The sequence below is a fragment of the Capra hircus genome, chromosome 13, assembly GCF_001704415.2.
Source record: "Capra hircus breed San Clemente chromosome 13, ASM170441v1, whole genome shotgun sequence".
In the NCBI taxonomy this organism is placed as follows: domain Eukaryota; kingdom Metazoa; phylum Chordata; class Mammalia; order Artiodactyla; family Bovidae; genus Capra; species Capra hircus.
The window spans coordinates 55,971,098-55,992,554 of record NC_030820.1 but is presented as its reverse complement, the minus strand read 5'-3'; the positions used below and the strand labels follow the sequence as shown (position 1 = coordinate 55,992,554).

Below are 21,457 nucleotides of genomic sequence, written 5' to 3'. Positions count from 1 at the left end.
TCACTAACAATTATTTTTATCCTAAAAATTGATTCCCTTAAAATAAACTTAAAAGCTTAGTTATACTACCTTCTTTTAAAAATGGAATATATGAAGTCTTTGTGGTTTAGAAAATACTGAAATAGATGTTAAGCTACGAAAATGGACATTATGTCTAGCCAAAAACATATACCTCAAACACTTATCCAACTACTTCAAGAGATTCACTAAAAGAAATAGATTATGCCAGGAAAACATTTTGTGAAAGATTTAGACACAAAAATGTCTGCAATAAAATTATTTTCCTTTCAATAAATTTTTATTGCATCTCTATAAATTCCTAAAATGTATGTGTGTTGGATGTAGCCGGGGGTGGGGTGCTGTCCAAAGTTTGATTTTGTTTAGGGTGCTGGTCTCATGAATATTTAATACATTAAATAACTGAAGAACAGGCCATGAGTAGATGAACAATGAGAGCGTGTCATCAACCAAAGATTACAATAAGCCATATTTTGTGTCCCTAAGATCCCAATAAAAAGATTTAAATGTAACCAGAGTACCCAAAATCATAAAACAAGAAGAAAAATCGTTGTAGTGTTTTGGTATATCTCATTCATAAGGGTAGGCAATTATAAAAAGTGATTTCTTACTTGATTTCTTCCCATTTTTACGTTTTTTCACATTTTTATTTCTGCTGTAGTCCATCATCAGTGGTTTTGATTTTGGTTCTCTTAGCCAGCTAATATCAGTCTTGCTGTCATCACATCTATATTCTGTGTCACTATCACTAAAAGGATTTTTCTTTTTACAATCTGATCCAATCTGTATTAAAAAAAAAACAATCCTTATAATAGATGAAGTAATCTGGCTTGTTATATGTCATACAAAGCAAGTTAAGCAAAAAAACAAAACAAAACAAAACAAACCTACCAATAAACTCAGAAAAACTAGTTCTTCATTATTTTAGCATGCTAAATAATCCATTTGGCATTAAGGACCTATCCAATACACTCTAAAATCTAGATCAGAGACTGACATATTTTGCTGTCCATATTGTTATTAATTGAAAGTTAAATCAAAACAGCTTACTTCCACAAAGACAAACAGAATTGTCATATCATCTATTACTAATGATTACAAATAGCTCAGAGACCATAAGAAAAGATATAACAGGAACATGGATAATCTCTCCAAAGTAAAAAAAAAAAAAAAGTGATCCTAATATTTTTGTGTTCCAGTTCTGTGATAATCTTTGGCACTGAAAAGTTATTAAAAACAAATACTGATTTAATAGATAATTAGGATATTAACTTACTCTTTTATCTTTTGCTTTGAGAGAAGGTTCAAGTTCATCATGATTCCTTAAACCTACCCTTAAACAAAAATATGCATTAATTTTAATCTTAATTACTCGTTTTTTTAAGGTAGCATGTGAGTGGACAGTTATACCTGTTTTCTTAGAGTTTTCTGCCTTAACTCTTTCACTAACTCCCTATATAATTATGCCCAAGTCACTTACTCTCTGACCTCAGTTATTTACTAATTAGCAAGGTTAGATGAAAAGACTACTAAGTCCTTACAGCTTACAACTAATATTAAAAGTGTACAGACTCTGCACGTTAATTTCAGAAGTAAATGCTAAAATAATAGAATCATAGTAGGAGTAGTCAGGACAGTAGCATGTTATTCACTCTTTTGATATATTAAAATGTCTCAGACAAACTGGAAGGAAATATTTAAGAAAAAGAACAATTGCCGAAACTGTATTTTAAACTGACCCATCTAATTATAATAAAAATACCTACAATGTTATTGAACTATCCACGCAGGCTTCTCTAGCTGTAGCTTGAAATTCTTGCATCTATATTGTGAATAAGCATTAAAATTTTTTTCTTAGTGTTAAAAGGTAAACAACAAAAGAAATTAACATAAAAATCTTAGTCAAATATTTTTATATTTAAGAAGAAAGCTAATAATATAAATTATATTAAAAATAAGAGTAGTAATTTTAAATCTTGCATCAGGAAGGAAAGTGATTTTCTTGTTGCCCCAATTACTCATTTCTACTTCAGTCCAAAAGGTTTGAAAGAAAATCAAAAATACTAGCTTGGTACCAAATAAATTTTAAAAAATTTAATAATATTCTTTAAAGCAAATATATGTATAAGAGGATGGAAATCAGAAAACATACTCTAATAATTGTATGGTAAATATAAAATAAATACTGAATAAATACAAAATAACTTCTGATTTCTAGCTTACTCCAAGTTTAATAACAGGCTCATCAGCTCCACTCAAATTAAAATTGTAAACATCATCCCTGTAAAAATGAAGAGAAACATTAACTCCATTATACAATAAAATTTTTCTTCAAATGTGAAAACTTTTAAGATTTATGAAAAATTACTTACGATGGGCATTCTGAAGTAACATTAACAAAAGTAGTCTTCAGTTGTCTATAACTTTTTTTCTGAACCTTCTCCTAAATACAAAGAAATTAACATAAAACCATTCATACTTGCACCTTGTTTGTCAAACAGCATATACAACTAAACTTTCATATATTATTCTAATGGTGTTTTCATCAAAATAAATTTTACATTTGTGATAGTTTCTTTAATTATCCACACTTTATATATATAATGATATATAAAAAGACAACCAACAAGCACCTGCTATATAGCAGACACAGGAACTATATTCAATATCCTGCAATAATCTATAATGGAGAACAATCTGAAAAAGTATATATATATATGTGTGTGTGTGTGTGTATGTATACTACAGTAACTTTGCTGTATACCTAAAATTAACACCAGGTAAATTACCTATACTGCAATTAAAAATGAATAAAGGGTAAAAAAGAATACCACCAACCTCAGAGTTTTACAAGAATAAAATTATATGAAAAAAATTGAAGAATTAAGTACTAAGAATATAATAGAAAGTATTATAAATCAAATACAAAATTAATATCCTTATATCTTTAATATTTATTGACATTATTGTACATAGGTAAATGACCTCACTGGTATTCTGAATTCAGTGATTCTAGGATTACAAAACAAGCATGCTTCTACTCCCTTCCCACCACCCCCCCACCCCGAGAATCTCATTTGCTTTAACTGTTATATAAAAAAACTTTGGGAGAGGCTAAAATTTATGCAGAATCTTAGGTGAATTAGTCAAAACTGTGTCAGCCAACTATTAATAGTATTGTTAGGGAAAATGTATGTAAATTTACTCCTATAGCCTACTGCTCAAAGTATATTCAATATGATCAAAAAGTAAGCACAAAAGAAGTAAAATAAAATCTCAACATATTTAAGTAATTATGTTATTGACATAATTTAACTATATCACTAAATGATTGATTACTGATCAGAAATAAAGTCTAATTTAATATCTGGAAGTTGGAAATATTAAAACTAAAATTATTTTGGCTGTTTCATAATAATTTGCATTATTCCAGAAAGTTTATCCTTCAATATTTTACTCTTTTAATTACTTATCTGACTTAAACTTTCCAAAATGACTTTTACCAGTGTTTAGATACATTTGCTCAATTCATCTTTTGCAGGTCAGTTTTTGCTAGGTATTACAGAAGATACAAAAATAAGCAACTGTATTAAAGAAGGTACAAATGTGAGCAAAGATCTTACTTATACATGATACAAAGATGATTCTAAACAGTTACATTCTAGAAGACAGAAGAGAGAAAGAAAAAACTGCAACAGTGAATAAAATATCAAAAAAAGGGACAACAACACTGCTGCACAGATTCAGAATTCTCGCCCATTTGGATTTTGAGTTAGACTCTGAAGCAAGGTCTGCAAGGAGGAATAAAGTTCTGACGCTGAGAAAAGAGGTTAAAGAACCTGGTGACTCACTTCCAAGTTCTTTCCAAAGGGGGAAGAAAAAGAATAAACACAGGAAAGACACTTCAGGGAATCTTACTCTGTTTCAGCTAAGCAAGACATGTCTAGGAAACTAATATTGTCAAGTAATTCAGACTTTTAAGAGGTCTAGGGGCCAGCTTAGGTCTCCACCTAATTCAATAAGCAAGAAACCAAAGAAAGATTTTTGAATAAGAGAATGACATGACTGAAGCTGTGTGCTTTGGAAAGTAAAAAAGCTAGTACTAAGGGTAATGAATGGATTGGCACAGAGAAAATATTAGCGATAAAAAGAATTGCATAAAGCTGGGGATTAGAAATAAAAAAAGCAAACTGGAGTTGGCATGTCTGGAGAAGGAAGATTCAAGAGGAAATTACAGAAGGAGAATCTCAAAACTTAAAATTAAGTGGAGATAACTGTGAGGAAGAAATCAAAGATAACTGATATTTTAAACCTGGCTGAAGAGTAAATGCTTCTAACAAAAATATGGACTTAAGAATAATCTTATTGTCAGGAGAGATAGGATGAGCTAGGGAAAAAAAATGGTCTGAATCATGTACCAAAAAGTAAAAATATCACACATATATGTTAAAAGAAGCATTTTCTTTGAAAAGCGGAACGGAAGTTTAGGGGGCTATCTTGAATACTTGACACTAAACTTGTCAGTTGTTTAATCTGTCTTTCAATATGCTGAAAACATTAAATCTACATCCATCCTACTACTTTACTGTAAAGTTAAATTATCATTGTCTTTGACTATACGTTTGGTGTAATTAAATAAATGAAACTTACCTTACCGAGCTGTAGATCTGATTTGTTTGAAAAACCACTATAAAAAAGGTTTTGTCAGTTAAAAAGGCAATTAAAATGTCAGTAGAATGTATTTCATAAAAGCCATTTTATATAAGGTAAAACATATTTGGGTCACTAAGTCTATATTTAATATGCCACAAATAACTGAAATGTGACAGTACTAGTCTAATACCTTTGCAACTTCAGCCGTACTTTACTAACAGTAACAATAATAGAATCTAAGCTGAATCAGTCATGCAGCAGGAGGTGCCAGGCAATTTAAAATGAATGGTTCTGCCATAAGACTAATTTTTTCCATGCCATATAAAGCCAAAACTAATTTAAACATGAACCAACCACCTGGAAGACTGTAAAGAAATATTTTATAATGAAATAAAACTTTCAAAAAGACTGCAAACAAGGAATACATCATTTGCTATATAACTCATTTTAGCTCATTTAAGTTTGGTATTTTCTTCAGCAATATATTTAAATATATTTAGTTTTATTCATCATAGACTCAATAAATATAATTTCTAAAATGTCTATATCCTAAAGATTTGTGAAATGGTATGCTGTACCAATATAATATTCTTAAATGACTACTTCTAATTTTAGTTCCCTTTCTATATAATATAAGCAGATACTATTTATAAAAGTAAATAAGTACCTGTGTTTTCAAATGGAAAGTTACATTATCTGCAAGTATGTTTAAAGCTAACCTTAAAACTATGTAAAATAATTTAGTTGTATGTGTCAGGAAAATATTCATTTCTAAAGTTTAAGAGCATACCTGTCAATCAAAGACTCCTTTGATTTTCTTGCAGACTGTATGCTGTCCTTTGGCTGGTATCGCTTATTAATTTGGTTTATCAAAGATTCTGCTGCATCAGTAAATCCTTTCCCTTTTGATTTTTCTCTCTGAAATAATTTATAAGTTACTTAAAAACTCTACCAGTTAACCTTCAAAAGAAAAAAAAAAGGCTGAAAAGAAAATTTAAGAAAAATCTGGTTCATTAAATAACTACAAAGAGGAATAAAAGGGGTCAGAAATTTATTGTTTTAAAAAAGAAATTATTTAATAAATTTTGGCTTTGTTAGGCACTAAAACAACCTAGGATACAGTCTTTTAACATATAGAACTGTGGAGAGTGCTTGGTAGCAGTTAAAAAAATGTTTCTATCCATGCGGGGAAAACTGTAAAAAACTGAAAGAAACCAAGAGTTGGTTCTTTGAAATGATCAATAAAATTGATAAGCCTCTGGCCAAATAAGGAAAAAAGAGAAAAAAGACAGAATTTACTAATATCAGAAATGAGAGGCAATCACATGGATAATAAATCACAAGGCTAATAAAAAAGTATTATGAACAACTCTATGTTAATGAATTTGATAACCCAAACTGACCAATTCCTTGAAAGATAAGTTTTACCAAAACTCACAGAGAGAAATAAATTACCTGAATAGGCCTAATCTATTAAAAAAAAGTGAATCAATAATTAATACCTGCCAAAATAGCAAGAGGCCAATGGGTTCACCTTTGGGTTTTATTGAACATTTAAGGAAGAATCATAATTTTTCACAACCTTTCAGAAGGTAGAAGCAGAGGGAGTACTTCTTAGCTCACTGTATGAAACCAATATACCCTAGTACCAAAATCAAAGAACTTACAAGAAAGGAAAACTACAGGCTAGCATCTTCTATAAACATAGGTACAAAAAGCCTCAACAAAAAGTTTAGCAAATTGAATCCAACAATGTAGAAAAAAAATTATGTACCACAACCAAGTGGACTTAATTTCAGGTATGTGATGTTGATTCAACATTTGAAAATCAACTAATATAAGCCATACTAAGTAAGAAACATAATAAGATCATATCAATAGATGTACAAAAGCATTTGACAAAATCCAATATCCACTCACAATTCTCAGTAAACTAGGAATGGAGGGGAATGTCCTCAACTTGATAAAGAACATCTAAAAAAAATTATAGCTAGCATTACAACTTAAAGAAGAGAAACTAGATATTTTCCCACTGATAAGAGAAACAAGGAAAGATCTCTGCTGTCACCACTCCTATAAAACATCATTCTAGAAGTCTTACAAAATGCCCTAGGACAGGAAAAGGAAATATACTACATACATACTAGAAGACTTGGATTACTGTGATATTGAATGGTTTGCCTTGGAAATGAACAGAGATCATTCTGTCGTTTTTGAGATTTTATCCAAGTACTGCATTTCGGACTCTCTTGTTGACCATGATAGCTACTTCATTTCTTCTAAGGGATTCCTGCCCGCAGGAGTAGATATAATGCTCATCTGAGTTAAATTCACCCATTCCAGTCCATTTTAGTTCGCTGATTCCTAGAATGTTGATGTTCACTCTTGCCATCTCTTGTTTGACCACTTCCACTTTGCCTTGATTTATGGACCTGACATTCCAGGTTCCTATGCAATATTGCTCTTTATAGCATCAGACCTTGCTTCTATCACCAGTCACATCCACAACTGGGTATTATTTTTGCTTTGGCTCCATCCCTTCATTCTTTCTGAAGTTATTTCTCCACTGATCTCCAGTAGCATATTGGGCACCTACTGACCTGGGGAGTTCCTCTTTCAGTATCCTATCATTTTGCCTTTTCATACTGTTCATGGGGTTCTCAAGGCAAGAATACGGAAGTGGTTTGCCATTCCCTTCTCCAGTGGACCACATTCTGTCAGACCTCTCCACCATGACCCACCTGTCTTGGGTGGCCCCACTGGCATGGCTTAGTTTCTTAGACAAGGCTGTGGTCCTAGTGTGATTAGATTGACTAGTTTTCTGTGAGGATGGTTTCAGTGTGTCTGCCCTCTGATGCCCTCTTGCAACACCTATCGTCTTACTTGGGTTTCTCTTACCTTGGATGTGGGCTATCTCTTCACGGCTGCTCCAGCAAAGCGCAGCTACTGCTCCTTATCTTGGACGAGGCTTATCTCCTCACCGCCGCCCTTCCTGACCTTGAACATGGAATAGCTCCTCTAGGCCCTCCTGCGCCCACACAGCCACCGCTCCTTGGATGTGGGGTAGCTCCTCTTGGCCGCCACCCCTGACCTCGGACGTGGGGTAGCTCCTCTTGGCCGTTCCTGTGCTGTTGCAGCCTGGCACTCTCGGCTACTGCCCCTGACCTCAGCTGCCCCTTGGGTATGGGGTCCTCCCAGCTTCTGCCCATCCTCTCGGCTATGTGTGCCGGTCGCAGCCACCCACGCTAATCCAAGTCTATGCCCCAACAAGTAATGCTGAAGAAGCTGAACGGTTCTCTGAAGACCTACAGGAACTTTTAGAACTAACACCCCAATAAAGATGTCCTTTTCATTATAGGGGATTGGAATGCAAAAAGTAGGAGGTCAAGAAACACCTGGAGTAACAGGCAAATTTGGCCTTGGAATACAGAATGAAGCAGGGCAAAGACTAATAGAGTTTTGCCAAGAAAATGCACTGGTCATAGCAAACACCCTCTTCCAACAACACAAGAGAAGACTCTACACATGGACATCACCAGATGGTCAACACCGAAATCAGACTGATTATATTCTTTGCAGCCGAAGATGGAGAAGCTCGATACAGTCAACAAAAACAAGACCAGGAGCTGATTGTGGCTCAGATCATGAACTCCTTATTGCCAAATTCAGACTTAAATTGAAGAAAGTAGGAAAAACCACTAGACCATTCAGGTATGACCTAAGTTAAATCCCTTATGATTATACAGTGGAAGTGAGAAATAGATTTAAGGGACTAGATCTGATAGACAGAGTGCCTGATGAACTATGGACTGAGGTCTGTGACACTATACAGGAGACAGGGATCAAGACCATCCCCATGGAAAAGAAATGCAAAACAGCAAAATGGCTGTCTGGGGAGGCCAAACAAATAGCTGTGAAAAGAAGAGAAGTGAAAAGCAAAGGAAAAAAGGAAAGATATAAGAATCTGAATGCAGAGTTCCAAAGAATAGCAAGAAGAGATAAGAAAGCCTTCCTCAGTGATCAATGCAAAGAAATAGAGGAAAACAACAAAATGGGAAAGACTGGAGATCTCTTCAAGAAAATCAGAGATACAAAGGGAACATTTCATGCAAAGATGGGCTCGATAAAGGACAGAAATGGTATGGATGTAACAGAAGCAGGAGATAGTAAGAAGAGGTGGCAAGAATACACAGAAGAACTGTACAAAAAAATCTTCACGACCCAGATAATCACGATGGTGTGATCACTCACCTAGAGCCAGACATACTGGAATGTGAAGTCAAGTGGGCCTTAAAAAGCATTATTACAAACAAAGCTAGTGGAGGTGATGGAATTCCAGTTGAGCTATTTCAAATCCTAAAAGATGATGCTGTGAAAGTGCTGCACGCAATATGCCAGCAAACTTGGAAAACTCAGCAGTGGCCACAGCATTGGAAAATGTCAGTTTTCATTCTAATCCCAAAGAAAGGCAATGTGAAAGAATGCTCAAACTACCTTACAATTGCACTCATCTCACACGCTAGCAAAGTAATGCTCAAAACTCTACAAGCCAGGCTTCAACAGTATGTGAACCATGAACTTCCAGATGTTCAAGCTGGATTTACGAAAGGCAGAGGAACCAGAGATCAAATTGCCAACATCTGTTTGATCATCAAAAAAGCAAAAGAGTTCCAGAAAAACATCTACTGCTTTACTGACTATGCCAAAGCCTTTGACTGTGTGGATCACAACAAACTGGAAAATTCTTCAAGAGATGGGAATACCAGACCACCTAACCTGCCTCTTGAGAAATCTGTATGCAGGTCAGCAAGCAACAGTTAGAACTGGACATGGAACAACGGACTGGTTCCAAATTGGGAAAGGAATACGTCAAGGCTGTATATTGTCACCCTGCTTATTTAAATTATATGCAGAGTACATCACGAGAAATGCTGGACTGGAAGAAACACAAGCTGGAATCAAGATTTCCGGGAGAAATATCAATAACCTCAGATATGCAGATGACACCACCCTTATGGCAGAAAGTGAAGATGAACTAAAGAGCCTGTTGATGAAAGTGAAAGAGGAGAGTGAAAAAGTTGTCTTAAAGCTCAACATTCAGAAAACGAAGATCATGGCATCTGGTCCCATCACTTCATGGGAAATAGATGGGGAAACAGTGAAAACAGTGACCAAATTTCTTGTTTTGGGCTCCAACATCACTGCAGATGATGACTGCAGGCATGAAATTGAAAGATGCTTGCTCCTTGGAAGAAAAGTTATGACCAACCTAGACAGCCTATTAAAGAGCAGAGACATTACCTTGCCCTCAAAGGTCTGCCTAGTCAAAGCTATAGTTTTTCCAGTAGTCATGTATGGATTGAGTTGGACCATAAAGAAAGCTGAGCACTGAAGAATTGATGCTTTTGATTTGTGGTGTTGGATAAGACTCTTGAGAGTCCCTTGGACAGCAAGGAGATCCAACCAGTCAGTCCTAAAGGAAATCACCCCTGAATATTCATTGGAAGGACTGACACTGAAACTGGAACTGCAATACTTTGGCCACCCTGATGCTGGGAAAGATTTAAGGCAGGAGGAAAAGGGGACGACAGAGGATGAGATGGCATCACTCAGAGGTTGGATGGCATCACTGACTTAATGGACATGGTTTGGGGTGGACTCCGGGAGTTGGTGATGGACAGGGAGGCCTGGTGTGCTGCAATCCATGGGGTTGCAAAGAGTTGGACACAACTGAGTGACTGAACAAATATAGCATGACATAAAATATACTATTTTAATCACTTTTTAAGTTCATATGTTTTTATATACAGTAAATAATAAGTTATTACTAGCTCTTCTTGAGATTACCAGAATAAAGACAGGGTATACTCACCTTGATAAAAATGTGGCAAAAACAAACCTCCCCTAAAAGAGTGTATTAAGAACTTTTACATAATTGGAGTCAATGTAGGAAATCTGTACTACTGAACTATAGACGTTCTATTTCTCTGGGCTTATCCAGTGGAAGACAGGATCAGACAGATGACTATCTTGGAGGACAGTGGCAGAAACTCTAGCATAGTAATAAAGAGAGTGCACTATGAAGGAGTGAAAAGAACTTCTGAAAACAAGTTGATTTTTAAAAAAATCAGAGCACAGCTTAGAAAAGATGATCAAGTTTTGGTGCTTCCAGGAAAAAATAATGACTAAATCAGAAAAATTCTGTGGAGTGATTCTAAATTCCAATGAAAACAGTTTAAAATTGAAGGACAGATCAACACTCAGACAACAAAAACCTTACTTCCACTGTCTGAAGAAACTAAATAGCAGCTAAGACTAGGAAGAACAGCATACTGATAAGAAAAAAATAACCAAAAGGATTTGGTTAAAAAAGAAAGCAGCTAAAATAGAAAATGTGATTTGCAGGTTGAAAACAAAATAAAGAGTAGTCTGGTCAAGACAAATTAAATAATATCTAATTATATAAAACTTAAAGATTAGCTATTAAATATTTCACTTGTACACTAAAATGCTCCAATATATAAACATTTTACATTGACTCTAGAAATCTGGCTACCCAGGTATTAGTAATACTCTGGAAGATAAATGAAGGCCTATAGATCCTGTATCTTTTAAGGCACAGTGAAGAAACGGATTGTATTATTGCCAGTGGAAATGTATTCACATTAGAAAATTTTCTTTAATCTGCATCTTGATAGCAATGACCAAAGAAAAGATTTATGGTAACCACAACAAAAAGGAAACTTTCAGTCTCAAAATATGGTGTATACTAGCTAAAACTGTTCTGGAGATGTTCTACAGACAATGAATCTGAAGAAAAGGAGGCTCCAATGAAGACGAACAACATGTTTCCTCCACCCCATTTACATCCTTTCTTGAAAAGCCTTGTCAAACTTAAAGGCAAAATCCAAGAAATGTTTCAGATGCTACTATGTGCAAAGCTGTGCTAGGCCATACAGGAAAATGAATGTTGAACAAAACATAGCCTCTATACTTCAGTAGGTTAAAACGGGGAAAAAAAACCACACAATCATTTATTGAAAAGAAAGATAAGCACATAAGAGAGCCATAGACAGTTCTATACCATATTCAAAAGAATCTGAGGGACAGAGTGGGGAGACCCAACAAGAGGAGACAAGGAACTGCAGGGCTCATACATGCTATACCTATTTACATGCCTGCTATGCACTAGTGGGCACACGAGTTCTATCACTATGGGACTGGGGAGAGGTCAGAAAAGAGTTCAGGAGCACTCATTCTCAGAGTCTAATCTTGAATTAAAGAACAGGGTATTACTTTCTTGGCTACCAGTGGGGAGAGGGAAGAGGAGAAGGGTAAGATAAGGGGTATGGGATTAAGAGATGCAAACTACTAAGTATAAAATAGATGCGCAACAAGGGTAAATCACACAGCACCGAGAAACACAACTGTTGTTTTGTAATAACTTTAGAAGGAATATAAGCTATAAAAATATTGAATTGTTATATTATACACCTGAAACTAATATAATACTATATAAATCAAATACAGTTCAATTAAGAAAAGCACAGGGGAATTACAAACATTAAATTTGTAGCCGTTAAGCTTCTTTCACTTTATGTTATAAAGGATGCCTATTATAGGTATGCAGAAATAAAACACACTGAAAACTCACTGTGTTTTTTTGTTTCAGATTCCAGGAATTAAATTCAGATGTCAATCTTCTCCCTGATTTTCTATGACTTTTTGCATTTTTTTGAGGAGAAGGGCTTTGATCACAAATATCACTATTCACATCTTTTGACAACATGTATTTCTTCTTGTAGATCACAGATTCTTCAACTGTCTTATTTAGGAGAACTGATTTAAAAGTAGTTTCAGATTCAATACACCAATCACTCTGCTTGGTATTCTCAATACTTTTCTCCTCCGAGTGTGTAGAGTGACCTAGTTGTTGTCTGCTTTGGTGGCAGTCATCTGCTTCTGCTTTATCTGTTCTGTTATGCTGCATTATCTCCTTCCTATACTGTACCTTTCCTGCTTCCTCAGAATCATCATCAGATATTGAAGAGGATGACTTTTGTTTACTAAGTTTTTGGTTGATAACAATATCTAGTGGGAAAATGAGAAATTAATCCTTATTAAATTTATAAAATTGATCATATATAAAATTTATTAAAACCAAAATATTTGTTAAGACATTTCAAGAAATGAGTATTTCCTTGAATAACTATTTTATATACAGCGAAAACTGTTTCACCTTGATTAAATGTGTCTCTTGATGAAGTACTTGCTCTTTGGTTATTACACAGCTTAATATTTGTTACAGGTGTCCAACATGCCCATTTGGAGTGCATTTTATCTCCACAGGTATTGTCTAAAACATCAGGTAACCTGAAAAATAATTCATTTGCTCATTATAAAACCTTAGCCTATCATTCTGGTATAAGGTCTTGACTTTTTCTTAGTCAATGTTTATTGATAGAAATTTGTTAAAGTATAAAAATTTTCAAAAGTCTTGATGAAAATTAAAACTTACTGTATAATTTATTAAAGAATATTATTTTTAAAATTCCATTATTGCTTCTATTTTGTGATCTACCTAAATACATCTCAGGTATCTGACATATATCTTCATGGGTATTTAAACTTCGTTAAATTTCTTCTTATTCATGCTTTATTATTTTAAAGCTTTTATTCATTTTAAGTCTCTCAATTGGAAGAGTTATATCAGTTGATACAGAAAAACATACAAGCTATTCACCACGGTACTATCATAATACTTGAAAGATGTTTACTTCTATAACCAATACTACATTCTAATAACATAAAGGGCTTTTCCTTTAAATTTGTTTATCAGTTGCTAAGTCACGTCTGACTCTTTGCAACCCCATGGACTGCAGCATGCCAGTTTTCTCTGTCCTTCATCATCTCCCTGAGTTAGTGATGCCATTCAACCATCTCATCCTCTGTTGCCCCATTCTCCTCTTCCCCTCAATCTTTCTCAGAATCAGGGTCTTTTCCAATGAGTTAGCTCTTCATGTCAGATGGCCAAAGTATCGGAGCTTCAACTTCAGCATCAGTCCTTCCAAAGAATACTCAGGGTTGATTTTCTTTAGGATTGACTCATTTGATCTCCTTGCTGTCCAAGGAACTTTCTAGAGTCTTCTCCAGCACCAGTTTGAAAACATCAACTCTTCGGTGTGCAGCCTTCTTTATGGTCCAGCTCTCACATCCACGTGACTACTGGAAAAACCACAGCTTTGACTATATGGATCTTTGTGGGCAAAGTTATGTCTCTGCTTTTTAATATGCTGTCTAGGTCTGTCATAGCTATTCTTTCAAGGCACAAGCATCTTTTAATTTCATGGCTGCAGTTACCATCTGCATTGATTTTGGAGCCCAAGAAAACAAAATCTGACAGTTTGCACATTTTCCCCACCTATTTCCCATGAAGTGATAGGCTATGGTCCTTTTAAATCTGTTATATGATCTTTTAAATTTGTTACAGTCATCTAAATAGAGTAACACTATAGGCTAAATGACTAGATGGATATTCTCACACTTACACAGGTTTATCTATTCTTCCTGCTGGCTGTGAATCGAGAACAATTTCCTGGAATTCACCTAAATGAAACAAAAATTATGGTATCATTTTTTCATCCAATTGGTAGGGTTAAATGAAAGCCAGTGTAGATTTTGATCAAAGTTCATATATTGGGATGGAGAGATTGATTGGTCTCATTTTCCCACTGCTGCTGCTGCTGCTGCTGCTAAGTCACTTCAGTCGTGGCCGACTCCATGTGACCCCATGGATGGCAGCCCACCAGGCTCGCCCACCCCTGGGATTCTCCAGGCAAGAACATGGAGTGGGTTGCCATTTCCTTCTCCAATGCAGGAAAGTGAAAAGTGAAAATGAAGTCGCTCAGTCTTGCCCGACCCTCAGCGACCCCATGGACTGCAGCCTATCAGGCTCATCCGTCCATGGGATTTTCCAGGCAGGAGTACTGGAGTGGGGTGCCATTGCCTTCTCCCCATCTTCCCACTCCCAGACCCAAACTTCTTGGGAACAAAGGCTGTTATTATACTTCCCCATAATTTCTAAGTTCTCTGCATAGAGCTGAATGTATTCATTATAAATCTTTTTCAAATAAATGAAGCTCAGTGAAGTTATAGAAATATATATGTATGTATATATATATATGTGTGTGTGTGTGTGTATATATATATATAAGAAAGAATGACAAAAATTGAACCAAAAAGTACTTACTAAAATTTTGGTTTGGGAATTCAGTGTCCTTATTTTCTGTCTTTTCTACAACTTTAGTAGTTTTGATAGGCTACAAACAGGAGAAATTTTAATATTAATTTGAATTAAGGCATTATATGAAAATGACTTTTAAAAGTTAAGAGTATTAAAGTTTAAAACTTTAAAATTTTGCCTTATGATTAAAAGTTGGATAGTTCTGTTTCTTTCATAAAATTATGCCCATTCTAGAATACTCTTATCCTAAAACACAAGAAAGTACCTTTTATTGCAGATTAGGAGGCATTATAGCCTATAAATTTTCTGATCTCAACCATAGCTAGAAAAATAATGTAATTTTTCTCTCTGAGAATTTCTGGAACCTCCATGCCATGTCATCTATTGCTCTTGATCTCATAGGCTGCATCTATTCTGTCTTTTCTCAATATACATATGAACTGAAGTGTCAAATGATCTTGTAAAGTTTTGGCCACTGCACAGGTAACTTCTTGATGACAACAAGCTTCTTTCTTTCCACAGCCACATATACACAGTTGTTCAGACAAAATAAAAATATGCCATCACTATCAGAAAAATATACTCCCTAGCTAAGATATTCTGCTTCATCCTATCTTCTCTAATCTAGCCAGTGGTTCTCCACACTGGGAGAGGAGCAGTATGAAAGTGTACAAGTGCACAGGGTATGTTCTACCCTTATCTTTCCGCCACATAACCATTACATTTTTTTTTACATCCACCATCTTTTTTTTCAACTGTAATATCAAGAATGCTAAACTTTACTTGAGGAAATTATACTTATTACTGAACTAATGCCATGGTAAGATTTATAGTCTTTAATGTGAACTGGGCCCTCAACACTGCCTACCACTTGTACTTATTCTTAGCCCTCTCCACTATCCCTCAGTGCTTATTCCAAACCTTCATGTGTCCCTGAGCCCTCTGCATCAAGAGACGCTCAACATCCTCGCCCTTCAGAGAAAACAAAAACTTTTGAGCTGTTCATCTACAAACTTATCTGTATCTCTTGATTACCTATTTCTCCAAGATACAACTTGCTCTTATCCATTCCCTGCTCTGTCCCATTTCTTCAACTACCTGGAAAGAATGTGCTCCTTGATATCCATCTGACTAATAACCTTTACTGACTCCAAAAATCAACTCACTCTCCATCTCCTAAAAGAACATCTCCTGATCTTTATCCTCCTCTCCAGCTCTGGGATTAGAGAGAGTTGTCTGCCCTCTGTGCTGTGCTAAGTCACTTTAGTCATGTCCAACTGTTTGTGACCCCATGGACTGTAGCCTACCAGGCTCCTCTGTCCTTGAGATTCTTCAGGCAAGGATACTGGAGTGGGTTATCATGCCCTTCTCCAGAGGATCTTCCCAACCCAGGGATTGAACCCAGTCTCCTGCATTGCAGGTGGATTCTTTACCACTAATGCCACCTGGGAAGCCCATCTGCCTCTCCATTAGGCTTTTACTGCATCCTGTATGTACATCTGAGAACACATACAACAGAATACAAGAATGACGGCAAGTTCATTTCTCTTACTGAACGTATAAACCAAGAGTTGAATAAGTATTTCTAAATTTTATTGTTAGCACAGTGAGTGATAAGACCTTACTTTTAAGGACAAAAAATGACATGAAAAAAAATTTAAAGCAATACTTTTTAAAAAAGTAAGACACTCACTGCTTAAGTAAGACCCAGTTTGCCAAAGAAGTTAGTTCAACAGTATTTCTACAATAATGTGATTAAAAACTTAATATTTAAAAATGCTTTCAAAGTTACTTTGTCTATATTATCTCCTCTCTTTTTCTCTTCAGATGGTCTAGATTTAAGTGATACAGCATAATCCACTCCTTGTTCCGATGTTTTCGAAACACCAGGTTTTTCTGTAGAACTCGTCATTTGCAGTGGTGGTTTAATTCTTCTTTTTCGTGGTGTTGCTAGAATGGAGGACAAAGGACTTTTATTTGTCGGATTTTAAAACTGTATGTTGCTATCACTGAGATACTTTTTGCTGAAGAAAGTTAAAAAGGGGAGTCTTCTAGGATGGGTCCCAGGTTTCTGATTTAGATGAGTAACTCAATATGGATTCCATTTACCAAGATAAGAAATGGAGAGAAACTGGCAGGGAGGGTGGAAAGATGAATTTATTTTGTACTTGTTAAGTCTGAGAAGTGTGTGAAACATTAATTTCCCACTAGGCAAGCAGATTTTGGGAATAGAAGGTCACTATTAAATTGTCATAAAGATTAAATAATGCTGTGTTTACATCAACTAGTATATAGCATTATTTTTGAACTTTTATTTAGCTCTTAGTATGTACCAGGCACAGTCTAAATGTTGCACAATACTTGTTTAATAAATAATTATTTAATCCTTTAAACAATTTAATGAGGTTAGACACTTTAGTCCCATTTCATAGAAAGGAAACTGGTTCTAAACTTACCTATGGAGTACACACCTGGAAGTGGGGAAACAAGCCCAAGCAGCCTTATTAACATTTTATCCACTATGTTAGGCTGAGTCCTGCTTAAATTATAATAAGCTCTTAATACCAGATATTAATATTTTGAAAAATATTTATATAGATACCCATTAAATCTTTCACACATTTGATATTTTTTGACACAAGACATCTGTGGTTCATATTCTATCAATTTTTCTATCACAAAATTATCCTCTAGGTAAATTAGGTCCAGAATATTCCTAAATTTTAAAAATGCCTGCTTTAAATAATACTTGTTAGAAATCTTTTAAGATTATAAAACTTACATGTATCGACTAAAAGTATTGGACTTCTCACAGTGTATCTATCTGCACCAGGAACAATCATTGATGCTTCAGACATTTTTCTTTTGCTAGGAGTAATTATCTTAAACCATGAGGAAAAAACCACAGTAAATACACATTCTCTCTTGAAAATAAATATCCTACAATTTTTTTCATAACATTTTACCTTGACTACACACAAAAGATGTATTTTATAAATAATATGATATTCAAATATTTCTGCATTTAGTCTGATTTGAAGGATTTTATCCTAGTATTAATAGTCAAAATGAGGATATTGTTTTAAAGAATATCCAGACTTAAATACAGGAACTTTATATGTTTTTGCTAAAAATATTTCACTGATACTCAGTGTACCTAGTTAACCACTGGCTCACAGTCTCCTATTCTATTTTATAAGGACAATGTTTGGAATACACATTTAGGTAAACTTGTTTGTGAAAGCTTTCACAATGTTAAACAGAATTTTGAAGACTAAACTGACTTTAGAGTAAAAAGCAGCTAAAAAAACAGGAGTAAAAAAAAAATAAAACGGGAATTCAGAGTTTCAGAGGCACACAAGCTGCTGCTGCTGCTAAGTCGCTTCAATCGTGTCCGACTCTGTGCAACCCCATAGACGGCAGCCCATGAAGCTCCCCGGTCCCTGGGATTCTCCAGGCAAGAACACTGGAGTGGGTTGCCATTTCCTTCTCCAATGCATGAAAGTGAAAAATGAAAGTGAAGTTGCTCAGTCGTGTCTGACTCTTAGCGACACCATGGACTGCAGCCCACCAGGCTCCTCCGTCCATGGGATTTTCCAGGCAAGAGTGCTGGAGTCGGATGCCATTGCCTTTTCCGGACACACAAACTAGTGTTCCAAAAAGGTTTGCATTTTCTAACTTTAGCCTAGAATGACTGATAAGAACAACTGAAGTAGATAAGCAGAGGTGGGACTACCAGGGATTGGCATTCCAGAGGATGCCATACAAAGGAGTACTGAAGACAAACTGGAAAGAAGCAGAAGACAATTATTTTTAAAAAGGCATAGGAAAAAATACTGATGGAATTTTGAGTAGGTATGTATATGGGGCATGGAGGAATGGTTTGGAAGGCTAGGAGAAAAGTGAATGTTAAGATTAACCAGAAAATAAGCTACCAAACCAGCAGATTTGTCTTAAAGAAATTACAGTTCCTAGCGTTGTATATAATGAATGGGATCCCAAAAGTTACTTATTTATATAAATGCTTCAAAAGGCTAATCCTTATTGAAAACATAGCAGGTATTTAACAACAGTGCAATGTTTTTCAAACTTTAGTGTGCTTAAGATCTTTTCCAGACTTTGTGTTATAAGTCAATAGGTTTAAGGTGGAGAGTCTAAGAATCTGTATTTTTAATAAGTACTCAAGTTATGATTCTGATAAAGACCCCCAAAAAGGCTTTATAATCTAATCACCTGACGGAACTATAGTTGACAAAATGGTATTTTTAATTTAATGAAGGACACAGACAAAAGGGATAAATAGTGAGTAACAATGTATGGAGGAGCCTGTGAGAGTTACAGGCAAGATGAGAGATTAGTAAAAACAATTAATCAGTCCATCAAGAAAGTAAAAATGAACAAAGATTTACAAGTTTAAGTACACTTTAGACAAGAGCTGAAAACAGCATGAATGAAGGTATAGAGGCAAGAATGAGTGTGACAAAAAAGACAGAGTAAAGCAACTGACCATACTAAAGTGGAGGGTATTTTGAAAGAGTAAAATTAAATTACAGAAGGTCAAATTAAGTCAAAATTTAGATATAATGGGATAAACAGAGATCACAAGGCTTTCTGAGCAGAATAATGCTACTAGGATATTGGTATGAGAAAAATCAGCTGTATACCTCACAGGGCAGCTCACAGGATGGACCAATAATGTCAAAGACACCACTAGGTACACTAAAATGAGTAACAGCGAAGAGAATGAGGAGGAAACCATGTGAGAAATATTATAAAAGAATATTCACTAGCACCTTGGTTCTAGGTATAGGGTGAGAGGAGGCTGGAATCAAGGACATCATCAGAAAAATTAATAGCAATATTACTGAAGCATGGAAGCAGATGCAAATTTGAGGCAAAAGATAAGAGTTTGAGGCTAGACTTCAGTTCCCTGAAGTCTGAGAAATGGTTCTATCAAACGTGGCCTAGAGATCCTTTATGGAGGAGGAAAAAGAACCTAATATTTTGCTTTTCCTCATGCAAATAAATTGAACATTACATTATAAATTTGTATTCTAGATTAAAGCCAAGTGCAAAGATAGGACAGAAAGGATAAAAGAAAAAAGTAGTACTTTCCTATATAACTCTAATTTGAAACTTACACGGATATAGTATATTCTGTCCTAAATCCCTAACCCTTTCATATGAACACCGTGTGCTGAAACACTATCTTTTGTTCGTATTTGTAAAAGGCACGGGAAATATTCTAAAATGTTACTGACATTTGAATTCTAGATACATTTTTCTATAACAATGATTTGCCTATGCTGCTTTATAAATGATGGTTTTGACACCATATGTACCTCAGGCTGGCTATTTTTTCTATCCCCTTGATTACTGTTTTTGATATATTTTGGAGGTTTAGTAAATTCTTCTTGGAGGTTAGCTTTTTCTTTCCAACTAATATGTTCTTCTTCAACTGATGAGATTTGACTTTCTGGGACTAGAATCTGTTGGAAAATAAGGAAAAATTGTTTAAAAGTGCAAACCATAGGAAGTCCTCAAAAATGACTAGATGTCTTCATAAAGCACTCATTCATCTCACACTCATAAAGGTTAGTTCTTTTTGTCTCATATCTATGTACTATTACAATTTTCAATCCTACAAAGTGACCCAACAAAAAGCATCCACTTTTTCAAATGTTAACAGACATAAAAGAGGCTTTGGCATTAGTGGCAGAATATATATTTCTGATTTTTAAAGTTACCAAGACTGGTATTAATGAATAACAATCTACCTTCTGTACTGAAATAAATTATTATTAATAACATGTTTACAAAGTCACATATACCTTGTTGGGGCACTGAGAGAATTTATTTATTCTCCAAGACAAACTTATAACTGTGCTATTATTATTTAGGGTTAAACTTAGACCAGTGATAGAAATCAAGTAAGTGAGACACATACCTGTGATCCACTTGCATCAAAAAGAATATGCACAGATGTTTTGGCAACAGATATACCTTGTTTTCTGGTAAATTCCTAAAATTAAATTAATTCAATGGGGTGTCATTTTCTCCCAGTTCTTTCCATTTTTAATGCAATATTTCCTATATCTGCTTCTTTCCAAATCACCAAATTATCGTAAATCAATTTTAAATACATATAAATACTCTTCTCAGGACACTTCAAGACTCCCTAACTATAGTCTTAGCCTACAATTTTGGTAAAGGTTCCTCACAAGCATATTATCTGCTATTTTTCACCATAAATCTTTTCCATGTTATAGACTGAATGTGTTTCCTCACAACTCACACATTGAAACTTAGTCCCCAAGAATGGTATTAGGAGGGCAGGCCTTTGGGTCATGCTTAGGTCATAAGGGCAGAACCTTTATGAATGGGATTACTGCCCTTATAAAAGAGACCTCAGAGAACTCCCTCACCATGTAAGGACACAGTGAAAAGACTGCCATTGATAAACTAGAAAATGGACTCTCCCCATACACTGAATCTGCTGGCACCCTGATCTGACTTCTGGCCTCCAGAACTATGAGAAATAAA

The 21,457-nt window shown here is 35.1% G+C and overlaps 1 protein-coding gene across 1 annotated transcript in view; it reads right to left on the bottom strand.

Annotated features, from left to right (window-relative positions):
* Positions 1-21,457, bottom strand: part of SYCP2 (synaptonemal complex protein 2) — a 63,971-nt gene that overhangs the window by 15,120 nt on the left and 27,394 nt on the right. Inside the window, 15 exon segments of the mRNA XM_005688420.2 lie at positions 630-801; positions 1,295-1,352; positions 1,785-1,840; positions 2,242-2,299; positions 2,391-2,461; positions 4,669-4,705; positions 5,462-5,589; positions 12,326-12,762; positions 12,911-13,044; positions 14,220-14,277; positions 14,921-14,990; positions 16,707-16,864; positions 17,697-17,796; positions 20,257-20,403; positions 20,862-20,936. Coding sequence (XP_005688477.2) covers positions 630-801; positions 1,295-1,352; positions 1,785-1,840; positions 2,242-2,299; positions 2,391-2,461; positions 4,669-4,705; positions 5,462-5,589; positions 12,326-12,762; positions 12,911-13,044; positions 14,220-14,277; positions 14,921-14,990; positions 16,707-16,864; positions 17,697-17,796; positions 20,257-20,403; positions 20,862-20,936 — 1,759 coding nt within the window.